Source organism: Tamandua tetradactyla, chromosome 7 (genome assembly GCF_023851605.1).
Source record: "Tamandua tetradactyla isolate mTamTet1 chromosome 7, mTamTet1.pri, whole genome shotgun sequence".
NCBI classification, from domain to species: domain Eukaryota; kingdom Metazoa; phylum Chordata; class Mammalia; order Pilosa; family Myrmecophagidae; genus Tamandua; species Tamandua tetradactyla.
Window position 1 is genome coordinate 165,171,801 of NC_135333.1, and position 15,778 is coordinate 165,187,578.

A 15,778-nucleotide genomic window follows, 5' to 3' on the forward strand; every position below is an offset into this window, starting at 1 on the left:
GTCCTCACCTGTCTAAGATATCGAGGAAAACAGTGCCCATCTCGGTTAGGATTCGGGTTAGGGTTCGGGCTAGAGTTAGGGTTCAGGTAGTTATGGTAGTGGCTGTCCTTAGAGAAATGCTGTTATATCCCCAGGGCCCTCAACCAAGCCAGCCCTCCAGGGCTTCAAGATTGCAGCCTGCTCTTCCCCTTCGCACCCCCACGCCCAGCCTCTGGCAATCTTGGAGAGAGCACACCTGGGCTCTCTTTCACCTGCCTGCTTCTTTCTGTACCTGCGTTTGCTCTGGGGGAGCAAGCAGGGCGCGAGAATGAGGGCAAGCACCCTCGGGAGGGATCTGGAGTGCTTCCTGGGGTCGGTGTTCCATCCTGCCTGGAGAAAGTGATGGATGATCCTTTCCAGAAGGAGACAGCAGGAGGCAGTGTGCCAGGCCGCAGGTTCCCGTGAGGCGTGGGAACCCTAAAGGGCTTCGCCGTGACTGGTTTCTTTTAAAGTGTCTGTCACCCCGCCCGCTTCTATGCTTGCCACCCAGTGCGCCCCATTGCTCCAGGATGTGACTATTTTAGGTTGTTTGTAATTAAACGAGCGCATCCCCTGCAGTCCTGATACACGTTTGCCTGCGGAGGGTCCTCGGCTCACTTTGCACACGGCTGGTCTAGAACTCTACCAGGGGCTGAAGGAAGGTGTCACGCCCCTTTCTGCTAAAATTGGTGGGTTTGCAAAGGACAACTGTAGTCTCTCATGTCATTTCTTCCAGAACGTCATCGCTGAGCATGAAATTCGTAATATCTCCTGCGCTGCCCAGGACCCAGAGGACCTGTCCACATTCGCCTACATCACAAAGGACTTGAAGTCCAGTCACCACTACTGCCATGTGTTCACTGCTTTCGACGTGGTGAGTCCCTCCGCTTTGGGTGGATTCCTTATCCCCCAAAACGTGCTTGCGTTTCGCTGAAAGCCCAGCCGCTAGTGAGGATGCTAGCGTCGGTTTGTTTACTAGGTGGGAGGCCCACCAAGGAGGAAGTATTTTGGCCCTGTCGGTTTTTTGCCTTGTCTGTATTTTCAGTCATGCATTACATGTAAAGCCCCACCCTTACCTGATCTCTCAACTGTCCTTGCTCAACCGCTCGCCTCGCTTTTCAGACTTGACGATTTCCTTTCTTTCTCTCATACCAAAATACAGAAAAGGTTTTGCAGCCTCCTTTTGCCTTCACTCTGCTTGTTGTTTCTCGGTTAGCTGTTTCTAAGCATGAAGGGCTAACAGTATAGATTTGTTTGAAGAAAAGTACTTTTCAGTGCCTCATGAAACATTTGTGGTTTTTCTATATTGAATAGGAATCAAATTAGTCACCAACAGATAATAACTGTGTACCAAGATTTAGCCCATTTGCTCATTCAGAGCTTAATCTTGCAATGATGTCATTACAGTGTTAAACCACTTATAGTCACACTTGTCACTGTCTAAAAACTGGTCATGTACTATAAACTTGGATGCAAAAATGATATTAGAAAACCAGTATTCCCTTAAGCTATATATACGCACAACATGGTATAAATTGCTTGAGTGTATTTCTACTAGAGTGCATTGGGAATCTGCACTTGAAGCAGGAAAGATGCAAGAGTTTGGCTGTAAGCCTGAAATAATTTATAACCAGAAACATTCTAAAATGTCACTTGAGTTTGATAATCCTTCTCTGATCAGTGTGTTTAAAATATACTTAAAGAATTACACAGACACTGCCGGGTAATGTATCCGTGGGAGGCCAGCCCACAGTGTGTCACAAGCGGACAACTGCTGGAAGCTGCCTTTTCTGGTTCTGGCGATACCAGGGACCCCGGCCCACCAGGCCACGGGGGTGCAGGCAGCGGTCAGCCCCACACCAGCGCATTTGTATTGCGCTACAAGTGCCCATCCCTTTCTTTTCTTTTTTTAAAAGATTGAAAACCTAGGAGGGAATGCTTGCATGCCAAAACCTTCTATTTGGGAAGGATGAGGAGAAGTTATAGAAGCAGCAATGCTGACAGCAAGCACCGCAAGGCTGAGCTCTCCCAGGCTGCTCTAATGCCTGTGGCTGAAGTCTCGCTGGCATCTCGGTGCTGCAGCCAGTCTAGTCCGGGCAGCTGGACTTTACAAGGGCATGCAGTGTTCAGTTTCTGGTGCCTTAAACATAACTGGTCTTTTATGTGAAATGCAGTTAGTCGTCTCACTTTTACACAGTGCTGTCTTGCATAGGCTTGGGTTTGCGTGAAACACCTTCTCAGGGGAGGTGGGCTGCGGAAGTCAGAGGAAGAACAGTCTGAGCAAAGTTCACGTGGCAGCACATGCACTACTCCCCGGCCTCAGACAAGCTGTGGGACTTTTTTTGAGTCCCAGTTTGCTGTCTGTATAAATGGGGACAAGCACTTGTCCCTCACAGGTTTTCCCCAGGATTGAAATGAAGGTGCGTATGTGGAGGCCTCACAAACACAGGCCCATGCTGGGTCCATCCCTGCCTCCTACCCACCTTGCCTAGTCATGTCAAAGCCGACAGTCTGGCCCTTTTTCTGGTAAGATGTTAAAAGATAGAGGTATGCCAGAAAGGTTTTCCTGATGGGCCACAGTTTCCCCACTGCCCTTGCAAAAGAACTCGAGAGATAGAGCCTCAAGCACACATGGCTCCGTGGACCTTCTAGTTCTATACTGCACTTGCCACTGAATCAACTTTAGTAGGCTGAGATTTTCACACAGCATTCCAATCTTTCCCTGAGGATTGCAGCATTTCTCTCCTAAGATTGGTCTTTAAAGTAAAATAGAATTTGCCTTCCTAAGAGTATCAAAAACACTGTTCTACACTCAAACTGAAGATGATACCTGTTGACCACCTGCCTCCTTGAGATTCTTAGCTATGTCTATACTGGAATGTTGAGATGAAATGTGGGGAAGATGGTCAGCTGTTCAGTTTTATTGTCAATGTGAAGACCCCAATAACTTTGGAAAATGTGTGGAGAATTGCATCATCTTTTATCTTTTCATCCTGAAGTTTTGGTTGAATGTCAACATTTGCTAGCATAGGTTCTGGCATCAGTTCCAAAGGCTTTTCCTCTTGTACAACAAGCCCACCATTTTAACCCTCTCCAGGTGAACACAGTTTGTCTAACTTCAAGAAAAGTAACAAAGGCATTAACAAAAGACACGATAAATGGGAGCCCATCCAAATTAAAAACTTTTGCTCCTCCACGGACATTATCATGAAAGTAAAACTACAGTCTACACAATGGGAGAAAATATTTGGAAACCACATATCCGATATGGGTTTAATATCCAGAAAATTTCAAGAACCCTTCAACTCGTCAACAAAAAAGGTTAATGCCAATTTAAAAATGGACAAAAGATTTGAACAGACATTTCTCCAAAGAAGATCCACATATAGCAAAAAAGCACATGAAAAAATGTTCACCATCATTAGCCATTAGAGAAATGCAAACCCAAACCACAATGAGATACCATTCCACACAAGTGTTAGAGAGGATGTGACAAACTAGAAATGCTCATTGCTGCTCGGAATGTAAAGTGGTGCAGCCGTTGTCAAGACAGTTTGGCGGTTCTTCAGAAAGTTAAGTGGAGAATTACCATCTGACCTGGCAGCCCCACCTCTAGGTATATACCCAAAAGAATCGAAAGCAGAGACTCAAACAGGTATAGTAGTGGCATTATTGACAATTACCAAAGGATGGATACAACCCAAGTATCCATCAAACAATGAATGGATAAACAAACGGTGGCATATGCCCACAATGGAATATTTCTCAGGGGTAAAAAGGAGTGAAGTTCTGATCCTTGCAACAAACTGGTTGACCCTTGACAACATCGCGTGGTGTGAACGAGGCCAGACACAAAAGGGGAAATACCGTGTGATCTCACTGATGTGAAACAATTAGAATAAGGAAACTCATGGAGTTGGAATCTAGAAAACAGGTTACCAGGCAGTGGGGATAGGGAATAAAGAGGTAAGGTTTAGTGATGGGAAAGTTTTGATAGTGGATGGAGGTGATGCTGGCATTACATTGTGAATGCAATTAACAGCACCGAGTCATATATGTGTATGTGGTTAAAAGGGGAAATTTGAGGTTCTATATATAGGAACAGAATAAAAAGAAATTTTTTTAATGATCTTGACCTCAAAACTTTTTTCTTTTGACTTGTGAATCCAGTTACCTTGAGTCTAGAATTACTTTTGTGTGTCCTGAGGCAGAGACCTGGCACTGATCACTCACATAACCCCTCTCCGCTGGCTGTGCATAACCTGCAGGCATGTGAGCTGGTCTGGGACATCGCCTGGGGGTGAGGACCGGCAGGGTGGTGCTCCCCTGGGGCAGGACTCCCCTGGTCTCGGCCTCCCTCACTGTCCTTCTTCCTGGAAACCACAGAGGGAGAAACAAAGAAACAAAAAAAAATGAGTAACAAAGACCATCCCGCCTGTCTAGAGCCTTGGAGCGATTTTGAGATGCAACAAGCTTTGCTTACAGTAAAAAGAAAGAAAAGCCTCTTGAACTTGGGTTTTGTATATTTACGTAAAGAAGTTCAATAGTCAGGTCTTAAGTTCTCACGATTTGAGTCTGCCACAAAGTGTGAGTTGGGGGCAGGGGAGGAGGGAAGAATACCTTATAATATCTCAAGGAAACATTTAACATTTTAGCTGACATGTAGGAATACATGCACCTTTTTATTGTGAAGTTTGACCTTGTAGAACTTTTGTGGGTCCCGTGCTGTTTGCATGAATAGCTGCTATCACCAGAAAGCTTTAGTGGAGTGTAGGCAGCGTCTAGTTTAGGGAGAGCTGGGTTTGCAATGCAGGGCATTTTCCCATAGAAATCCTACGGCCAGGGAAGTGCAGCCCCAGGGCGCAGGCAGAGCCAGCCTGGGAGTTTGCTGGCTGCCTTCTCCAGGCGGCTCTGGGCCTTGCTCAGATGCTCTGTGAGGTCCAGGAGACGGGGTGCGCGGACTGGGGTGACCGAAGCTTCCCTGAGCCCCCAGCCCCTTTGGAGCTCACCTCCCTGGGCTGCCGCTCCACACCACACAGCTTCGGGAAATGCTGCACCTGCTGAGCTCTAGGTTTGTTTCCGTTACTTAAAATCTAGGATGAGTTCAGCTGGTAGTATTTTCAGTTTTATACGGCTACAGGTAAAAATTCATTAAAAATTAGGTAAAAAAAAAAAAAAAAATTAAAAGACTAAAGCAAAAACACAAGTAGGGTTCTCAAGGAAAAAAAAAACAAAACCAGGCAGATACCAGGCCTCTTTACCTGCGAGTCTGGACTTTAGCTGTCATGGTTGTTGATTTCTAGTTGATTCTATTCAAATCTCTATCTTGGTAGGAACCCCCCCACCCCCACCCCCCAAGCAGTGATAACCTTGACAGGGTTTGCAGGGCTTGGAAGGATGAGCTAGGAGATAGGAGTTGTGAGGGTAAAAAACAGGGATTCAGCTTTTCTGTCCTCTCTCATCTCAAATGAGTCGGGGGGCGGGGGGCGTATTTCAGTGGCCACGGGGCCCCAAAGCTGCAGCATTCTTTCCTAGATTGGTAAGAGAGAGATATAACCGGGAGAATTTGGAAACCATTGACCTCAATATCTTATTTACACAGCTATTCTAGATTTCTCCTTAATAGCGTTGAGGTGAGTAGATCAGAAAGGTTTTGTTGCATTCTCTGAGTATAGATTTGTTTTAAAAATCCAGGAGGGACCGCATGCAATCATTGTAAAATATGAGTATTTAAAAGTAGTATTAAAAGCCATGACTCTGCTTATTCTCACATCTCTTCTCTAGAAAGGACGTGTCTGCAGCCTTGGACATTTTTAGCCATCCTCATTTTTCTCTTACCTGCGGCTCCTCCCCTGTTCTGTCTTCCGTGTGCACCATGTGGCGTGGTCGGGAGTGCGTGGGGAATGTCAGACCCGTGGTCCCTATGGACTCCTTCTTTCCTGGCTGAATGGGGGGCACGAGAGTATCTAAAATGGAGACACAAATGGCAAGATGCAGGGAGGCGTGGCTGGCAGGGTGGGAGACAGCATTCTGTGGTGCGCCACCATCAGCCTCGTCGCGGGGGGAGGGAAACACTGGAGGGGCCGCGTGGTTGGAATCAGAGGTGGGACCTGCCGGCTTCTGACTTCGGGCTTAGGCTCCGCTGTGGGTGTGTTTCTTGGTTTTTCCCATCAGTTGAATGAAATTAAAATGCCTGAGCCCTTCTTTAAACTCTGGGATTATTTCCACGGAGTAGTCTGAGGCTCCGGAAGAAAAGTCTTTTATGGCTTATTTTGCAGATGTTGTCCCACAAAGTGAGAACCTAAAGACGGGGAGGAACTTCATTCTAGCGGCCTCTGATGAGTGAATTAGGGTTGGCTGTGACACTAGGCAGGGTCTCCTGTTCTGTCTTGCTTTTTTCACCTGAAAATGGCTCTCAACTTCTTTGATTATGATGCTGTGAAAACAAACGGCAGCAAAAGAAAATGTTCTAGTGCACAGAGCCCTTATGATGAAGCTCTAACACGTTCCCTCCCTGACTCTAACAGGTTCCCTCCCTCTTCTTCTGTGTACAAAGTAGCATCTTCATGTAGAGCAGAAGCCATTCTCTGACACCGTCCAGTAAGCAAAAGCCCGTTGGCATAGCCAAGGGCCGAAGGGATCAGCTTCTGAGACCAGGGAATGGCCCTGACCCCATAAAAAGGCTACTCTCTCAGTCTCCCTGTCCCATCCCATCCCCCAAAGGAATAAACAGACCAGCCCTGGCACCTCTCCATTGATGAAAATCAACTTAGCTAGGACTTAACTGAACCATAAGGCCAAAGATGGGTGGATATTCAGACAATGTCATCCCTCTTTTTTCTGTTTTTTTGTTGTTGTTATTTTGTTTTTGCTTTTTTATGAATGTTTTCAGTGCCTTAAATCTATCCCATGTATTGTAAAATTAGAAAGGAAGTAGGCATTCTGCAATGTTTTCAGTTTGTTTTGCAGCAACATATATACATTTATTCATTAACCCTCCTCCCAAATAACTGAAAAGTCAGTATCATGTTGAAGAGTTAAGACTTTAGACTCAGCCTGGTATTGAGTCCCAGGTCAGCCGTTCCGGGCTCATAGCTTGGACAAGAATGCCGCGAATCCCAGCCTCCCCATCTGGGACAGGAGCAGCCCTCCCCTCCAGTGGGATCTGTAAGGACTGCATGAGTAATGCATCCCTACTTGCAGTCAGGCCCTGTGGGGCCTTAGGGCCCAGCGTTGGGTCTCTACCCTGTTCACTGCAGCAGTATTCCACTCCTGAGGCCAGATGCAAATGCGCTCCTCTCTTTATTGAGCGCTGCACTGGGCAAGGGCCGTCCCTGCTCCCAGGGACCTGCAGAGAGGAGCAGGAACCTGCAGTTACCATAAAAAGCGAGGCCCTGGGAGGTGGAGTGGGGCCGGCACCCAGGCAGGCAGGTCCTCCCGTTGGAGGGTGCCTGGGCTGGAAGCCGAATGTTAAATTTGAGGGAGCATGCCAGAACATGACAGCTCGTTACTTCAATTCAGAACGGGGAATTCAGGGCATTGGGGTGGAGGGGAGGGGTGCCTCTGCAATACTCAGTGAAAGAAGCATTTATATTTGCTGTTTCCTAAGATGAGGAAATGAACATGTCCATTTTAGCAAGAGAGCTCCAAGAGCACGGCTCAAAATGAAGGTTTTCTCTTTAATCTTCAGTTAACCCGGAAATCTGATGCTGTGCCCCATTTCCAAGGCATCACAACTTGGTGGAGGATTTACTGCAGTTTCCACTACGGTGGGGTAGGAAATAGAGGCTGAAATATAGCAGATCCCTTTCCAAGCAGCTCAGTAAAAACCGTTTGCCTTCTGCCTGGGAGCTGGTCCCTCCAGCGTGGGAGGCCCGGTGGCCTATGGCTCTGTGACCACCCAAAGCACAGCTCGGAGAGGGCAGGTGAACACCAGGCACGAGTGGTCTCCAAGGAGCCCCCAGGATGTTTTCAGAACGCAAAGAATGATTTGGTGAGTGGGGCCCAGTCCCTTTCCCAGCCTGTCACTGAGCCAGGCGTGCTGTACTTGGGGCATAAAGCTGCATCACAGCCCACGCGGGAGAATGCTCCGCCGCCTTTCAAAGCATGTCTTTGAAGAACGATTAACAGCACGCAGAAACTGTGATATAATGTTACATGAAAAGAGAACGTATGAAACTTCACATAAAATTCACACGGAAATATTCATACATATGTAAATGTATTTGCCTATATAAACAGTTGAAAAGACAATTTTACACCAAAATGTTAGCAGTGGTTACAGACATTCAGTAGTGGAATTTTACTGGTTTTTATTTTCTTCTTTATTTTTCCATTCATTTCCAAAATTTTCTACGTATGCCCCTGCTATAACTAGGGGGGGAATTCATTTCATGACTTTTTCAGTTAGCTGAAATGAGCAGTAAATCATCTGTCTGCATTTTTCCCAATCCTGGTCCAGACAGGCACCTTAGGAGAATGCCTAATATTTACTTCTGAACACTGAAGGCACGTGACTGGGCAGCATTTATCTGCTAGAAATGCAATCTGTCAATATTTAATTTCTAGCTGGTAGAGTTCAGAGAATTAACAATAAGTAGAAATCAGGAAGATGTGAATGAGTTCTGCAAATATGCCCAGAGTATTCTCGAAGTTATTTTTGCTTCTGGACATGGATGAAGCAAGTCGCAGACTAGGCTTACTCCAGGTCATAAGAAATAAGAAGTACAAGCAAAATACAGCCAAGAGAGAAATGCGCTTCTTTCTGGAGACCCCAGTGAGAACCCGGATTGAAGGTACTACCCTTTGCCGTCCCCTTCCCTGCGGCATTGCCTGTGTTTGTTTCGCATTTGATTACCTGGTCTCCCTTGGGGAGAGAAGATGGAAGGAAAGAACTGGCTCTGACTATCCATTTTTGGTCTTGTCTTATCTTAAGGCATAAATCACCTTATCTTCAGCACCTTCCAGACAGCTTCCTTTCCTTGATTAATCCAGCAAACACTGATCAAGTACCTCCCGTGTTCTAAATCTGGAGGTGCAAAGTCAAATGAGGGCCCTTGGGGAGCTCAGTCCACTGGGGCAACCACCCCAGAGAGAGAAGAGCACAGCCTGTGCCCTGCGGCCAGGAGTCTGGGCCAGGTGGCTGCGGCCCACCGAGGAGGTCACTAACCTACCTGGGGGTTGGGGAGGAAGTTAGAGAAGGCTCCTGGGGGATTCCATGGAGAAGCCAAGTCTTAAAGGTGCAGGTGGAAGATGGGAACTGGGTGTATTGCCATGAGCAAAGGCCATTTTATAGCAGACAAAACACTCGGCTGTTTGGGGGCTGGTTGTTGGCTGAGCCCTTCGAGGTGGAGGTCAGCCCCTTGCCTGCACAGCACGAGCTGGTGGTGGTCAGGCTCGCCTCCCGGCCCACGGCAAGGGGTCACAGATGGACACGGCACCCACTGTCCTGGCCCGTGGCAGGGGGTCGCTGTTGGACACGGCACCCATGGTCTGTGCATCTCTAAGCTGTATCCATAGCGGGCTGGGTAAAAGACACAGAGATGAGACAAGCTTCCAGTCTGACCACCCTGAGCTCCAGGGTGGAGAAGGACCACCGGCCCCTGGGACCATCCCCTTCTCAGGGTTCCTTCCTCAGGGGCAGGGGGCGCTGTGGACACCAGGGTCTCTGATGGGCTCTGTTCACCACACTGGCCCAGCAGAGCCCTGAGGCCCCCCACCAGCTCCCTGCCCTGGACCCCAGGTCCGGCCCTTTCCGTGACTGTGTCTGCATCTTCACCCTGCTGCCCGGGAGAGCTCGCATAGGGAAGGGGAAGGAAAGCTCGGGGAGCACCTCTGCCGACCCACCGGGGGCATTTGTAATGCTGATGGCACATGAGCCAAAACATCCAGCCAAAATATCCGCGTCTGAACCTGCAGCTTCCCTGTCCTGCAGAACAAAACACATCAGTTCTTTCTCGGGTCACCAAAATGTGCTGGTGGCCTTTTGTGGATGCTAATGGGAAGCGCAGCTGGGCGGATCAGGATGCTACTCTTACAGGCAGCCCCCCAGCCTGCGCCATGAGGCCCCTCCCCTCCCAGCTCTCTTCCTTTTTGTCATTTTCATCAGATGATGTGGGGGCTCGTGTCTGCCGGACCTTGTCAGCCATCCAGGCAGGAATGGGTTAAACTTCAGGAGCCCTCGAGTTAATGCTTAAGTAAACAAACAGATGTTCTGTATTCCATGCCTCATTCCATCAAGAATTTCAGCCTACAGGGAAAGGTCTGGTAAAACTAAAAATATAGGTACAGAAAAATCGGAAATAGGGGAAATACAGCCTAAAAGGTAGAAGAGCACCAAGGGAAGGGTTTTAACATCAATTCGCAGGCTGCCGAGTTCTGCATAATTATTAGAACTAAGCCACGAATTTGGTTCTGAGTTTCCTGGAAGTCAAAATAAATTGGGAAATAAGTATTACATATGTCATTTATTTTTTTTAAGTAAAATGTATACTTTTCGTCTCCAAAAATAAAAGTCCATGAGATTTAAGTGTGATCATCCACCGTGTGGACTCGCCAAGTGGATCCCCCACCATGTGGACTCAGCTAAGTGGATCCCCCGCCGTGTGGACTCAGCCAAGTGGATCCCCCGCCGTGTGGACTCAGCCAAGTGGATCCCCCGCCGTGTGGACTCAGCCAAGTGGATCCCCCGCCGTGTGGACTCAGCTAAGTGGATCCCCCGCCGTGTGGACTCAGCTAAGTGGATCCCCCGCCGTGTGGACTCAGCTAAGTGGATCCCCCGCGTGTGGACTCAGCTAAGTGGATCCCCCGCCATGTGGACTCAGCTAAGTGGATCCCCCGCCATGTGGACTCAGCTAAGTGGATCCCCCGCCGTGTGGACTCAGCTAAGTGGATCCCCCGCCGTGTGGACTCAGCCAAGTGGATCCCCCACCGTGTGGACTCAGCCAAGTGGATCCCCCGCCGTGTGGACTCAGCTAAGTGGATCCCCCGCTGTGTGGACTCAGCCAAGTGGATCCCCCACCGTGTGGACTCAGCAAAGTGGATCCCCCGCTGTGTGGACTCAGCTAAGTGGATCCCCCACCGTGTGGACTCAGCTAAGTGGATCCTCCGCCGTGTGGACTCAGCTAAGTGGATCCCCCACCATGTGGACTCGCCAAACGGATCACCCGCTGCGACCCTGGAAAGCAGGGATCATGGTGGGTGCGCTGCAGGGCTTTCGAGGATTGGATCACCACGTGGAGTCCCCGCTGGTCCCTGGGGGGGGGGGGTGAGCAGCACAGCGTGGCAGTTGTTCCACTTGCTTCTGCGCTGTCATGATGCTGAGAGGAAGTGTCAGCTCCTGGTCAAGGTCACAGGTGGTCTGGGGTGGGGCAGAGCCGAGGCCCAGCTTGGCTGCAGGATGGATGGACTGTGTGTCCACGAATGTCCACGTGCTGCATTTCTCCCAGCTGTGTCCACAGGAGACGGTCACGCTCTTTGCTCTGCCCTTGCAGCTGAGGTTAAGGGAGGAGTTGGGTATTTTAAATTTCAGCCGAGTAGAAGCAGTGTTGACAGCCAACGTGAACACTGAAGCACCTAAACAAAATGGGTGGCCCCATGGGTGACTGCCCTGCTGGGATGGGGAGGCCCTGGCAGCACCTGCAAAAAGGGCCCTGAATTTTCCTGGATTTTCCCTGGGAAACAGTTCCCAGCCCTCTTGGCTGAAGAATGAAAAGGCACTCTGGACCCCAGGGTGGTGCCAACAAAGGATAAATACAATTCTTTTGAACGAGAAGATTCTCTTTTGCTTTTGTGATCAAAATTGCAAAGCTCTCAAATGACTGCAAAAAAAAATTCATCCTCATTTGAATAAAATTCAAAGCAAAGTATAAACAAGACAATCACTTGCAATGCCAACACCTAGTTACAACTGTTAACATTTATATATGTGGTAGTTAGATTCAGTTGTCAACTTGGCCAGGTGAAGGTGCATGGATCTGTGGCTGTGGACATAAGCCAATGGCACGTGAACCTCATCTGTTGCTGATTCCATCTGCAGTCGGCTAGGAGGTGTGCCTGCTGCAGTGAATGATGTTTGACTTAATTGGCTGGTGCTTAAATGAGAGAGCACAACATAGCACAGCCCAAGCAGCTCAGCACGCCTCATCTCAGCACTCGCAGCTCAGCCCAGGCCTTTGGAGATACAGAAAGAAATCACCCCGGGGAAAGTTGCTGGAACCCAGAGGTCTGGAGAGAAGGCCAGCAGAGATTACCCTGTGCCTTCCCACATAAGAAAGAACCTCAGTTGAAAGTTAGCTGCCTTTCCTCTGAAGAACTAAGGAAATAAATCCCCTTTTATTAAAAGCCAATCTGTCTCTGGTGTATTGCATTCTGGCAGCTAGCAAACTAGAAATATATATATCACTCTTTTCTTTGTACATATATAGATACCATATGTGTGCATGTAAACATTTTTCAATACAGTTTTTTCAATTACTTACAATAGGTTTCACTGTTTCTGTTGTACAGTTCTTTGTTTTGCTTTTAAATCTTTAGTAACATGTATACGACCTACAATTTCCCCCTTTTAACCACATGAATATTTCAGTGCTGTTAATTACGCTCACAATGATGTGCTGCCATCACCATCTTCATTACCAAGAAGTTAGGATCAAGTCAAAAAGAAACTCTACAAATTCATGGGTTTTCTAAAGAATATTTTACTCACTTTTATGTACATTCTAAACAGAAAAAAATAACAATGGAAATAATTAGGACAGTTATCAAAAGCTATCCTCTAAGAAAGACAAAACACAAATTTAGGCATACAAAGACGTTCTATGTTTTGAACTTTTAAATTTTTTAACTTTTTACTGTAGAAATATATACAACTCAAAATTTCCCATTTTAAGGACATCTTTAAATCAATCAAAACATAATTCTACTACAATGAAAATGTCTACATTGTAGAGAAAGAAAGAAATCATAAAATCCTTTTATGGTGCTACTATTTGACTGATACTATACAGTTTTAAATCAGTTTTTTTTAAATGACTCAATTGTCATTTTAAATGACTGCCTAGTGCTTCACTGGAGTGGATTTATGCAATATGTTTTATTTAATCAGTCCCCTAATAGTGAAAATTTTAAACAATACTGTAATGAATATCCTTGCACATATGTCATCAAATCCTTGTGCCTAAAAGATTTTCAAACTGGGAGTTTCAAGCTCAGAACACTCTATTCATACCCCCATCAATGGAAGGTAATGGCTGGGTGGTCCGAGCCTTTCCTGGCTCGCCTGCAGGCTGGGGTGCAGGTTTTCCGGGACCTATTCATGGATTGCTGGTTTGGGCCTCAGAAAGTAGGATGCAGGGATGCTTGGGGCCATCACTTTGTCCCTCCTAGGGCCTCTTGCACCTCAGGGGACCCAGGACTTCCTTCCCCTCATCAGGTGGTGAGCGCTGCTGAGCCCTCGCCAGGAGCCAGGTGGGGACCAGGGACCAGGGAGAGCCCTGACGCATGGAGGGAGCTCAGGAAACACAGCCACAGGGCAGCTTCAGGTCAGGCTCACCTGCACATGGCTCAAGTTTTCAAGAGTAAAACACGCTCTCCACCCCCTGGTTACATTTAGGATCTACCCTCGAGACACGATGGTACTCCTTGGGTCCCTCTAATGTAGCAATTCTTAATTCATGTATCAAGATCCCTGTTGATAGTGGTTAGAATGCCCACCTTTCATGTGGGAGACCCAGGTTCAATTCCCGGACCATACACCCCTCAAAAAAAAAAAAGATCCCTGATGAGAAGGAAAGGGGAGGGCTTTTAAAAACCAGGAATTCCCCTTCCCAGAGATAGGCAGTCCAACCTATTGGGTTGGACTCTGCCTCTGTCGGCAGAGCAGGCCACGGGCCGGGGTCCCCTGTCTTGGTGGCTTGTGTCAAATCATAAGGGGCTCCCTCCCAGCTGCTGCTGTGAGACCCGGGCAAACTCACGGGCCTTTCGAACCCCCCTCCCAACTTCATCACTTAATTTTCTAAACATTTTTTAACAGTTTGCAAAAGTCTTTTACTGTAGCTCAAGTCTAGTCTTAAGGTGTGGTGGGTTCGAATCAGAGCTCAGCCAGCTGCTGGATTCGTAAGCAAATTATTTAACCTTTTTGAGCCTTAATTATGTCATATGCAAAACAGGAATAATAATCAACCTAGGATTATTAGGTCGTTGTTGTTAGGAGTAAATGAAATAGTCCATGTAGAGCATTTAGCATGGTGCATGCCACACAGAAAGTAACAAATGTTAGCTGGTGTTATCGGTAGTTTAAATGTTAGTGATTCTCATAACATTCTAGTGAAGTGGATACTGCAGGTTATCCCCATTTTACAATAAGAAATCTGAGGCTCAGAGCATGCCCCCTTTCTCCAATCAGTCCCCCACCTCTACCAAACATGCGTGCGCACACACACTCTCTACCTTCTTTCATTGCTGGGCTAAGCCAGAAAATACACAAAGCCAATTGCTACAATGAGTGTGATTCTAGGCAAGAGACCCACGCTGGGCAGTCTATGGTAAGCCACCGTCGGTGCTTACAGGGTTTGAGAGAGAGGAGGTAATGCCGGTGAAGCTAAACGAGTTTGAATTAGAACCTGAGGCAAGTCGAGATGTGGGCGTGCTGGTAAGGGCTCCCCGCACTGTGGCTGGCGCGCCGTGGCACGGGTGCCGGGACCCCCACGCTGGCTGTGAGACCGGTGGCCGCCAAGAACTGTTCCCGTGTCCAGCACAGCCCCTCGGCAACGGTTCCTCCGCTGCCTGGAAGGGTCCCATCGCCTGATACCTCGTGGGGTTCCGCTTCCCTGTCGTCGTGTAGCAAACTGTCCACAATGTCGTGGCATAAAGTGTCCTTTTTATTGTGTGTGCTGGGACAGCTGCACGCGGGGCGCCACGCCCGGCTCCACGCCATACGCCACGCGGTGGTGCCCGCGACTGGGCGGCTTCCGGCTCGGCCAGGGCGGGGATGCGGGACCAGCTGCTTCTCTCCAGGCAGAACCAGCCAGCGCGTCCTCCCAGCGCAGTGACCTCGGGCTGCCGCGCGTCCCACCGTGACCGGTTTCCCCGGCAGGCGTTTTCCAGGCGCCTCGGGCAGAAGCGGCCGGACTTGTTACCATCGCACCTCTGAAGGCCCCGCAGACTGGTCTGCCCATCCTCCTGGGCCCGCGAGTCGCTGAGAGTGACCCAGCGGCCACCGGGACCCGCGCGGCACTGGCAGAACTGATCCAGCCTCTGCGGACAGCGCCCACGGCAGCCTCTGGACACAGGCGCCCGCCCGCGGCAGGAGGAAACCCGGGCTTGGCGACCCGGCTGCCACTCAGACCGCAGCTCTGCCGCTCGGCAGGGCAGGGGTGTCCAGCTGGGTGGGTGGGACAGCCTCGGCAGGCACAGGCCCGTCGGGTGCCCGGGGGGCTCGGGCCCTCAGCTGTGTGATGGACTTGATGACCCCTCCTGCACCTGATCATGCTGAGCCCTAAAGGAAATGCCATGGCGCAGTGCTTGCCCTGTGCCAGACCCCCTGTGTTCTCACTCTTCGCAGCAGCTGCAGGAGTGACTGGTACTGTCGCCGTCCTGTGTGCCCAAGCGTACCCACGCCCCCACTCATTCGGCAGATTCCTACTGAGTGTCTCAGTAGGTCACTGAGGGGTGGCGTGATATAGACGGAGGCCAGCTGAGCCTTCACCTGCGCATGTGGCATCTCTTAACCCCCCAGCAGCAGCTAGTGTCATGGGGACAG

General features: G+C 48.9%; 2 protein-coding genes across 8 annotated transcripts in view; one reads left to right on the forward strand and one right to left on the reverse strand.

Moving 5' to 3' along the window:
- LOC143642812 (ankyrin repeat and sterile alpha motif domain-containing protein 1B-like) overlaps positions 1-15,778 on the forward strand; it is a 72,719-nt gene that overhangs the window by 50,079 nt on the left and 6,862 nt on the right. For all 7 annotated transcript variants that reach the window (XM_077111661.1, XM_077111662.1, XM_077111659.1 and 4 more), the window contains one exon: positions 755-892. In XM_077111661.1, coding sequence (XP_076967776.1) covers positions 755-892 — 138 coding nt within the window. The remainder of the gene's footprint in view (positions 1-754; positions 893-15,778) is intronic.
- Positions 4,231-15,778, reverse strand: part of APAF1 (apoptotic peptidase activating factor 1) — a 165,545-nt gene continuing 153,997 nt past the window's right edge. The window contains exons 27-28 of the transcript XR_013155879.1: positions 5,857-5,984; positions 4,231-4,391 (exon numbers count right to left, since the gene is read on the reverse strand). The gene's annotated coding sequence lies outside the window, so the exon portion shown is untranslated. The remainder of the gene's footprint in view (positions 4,392-5,856; positions 5,985-15,778) is intronic.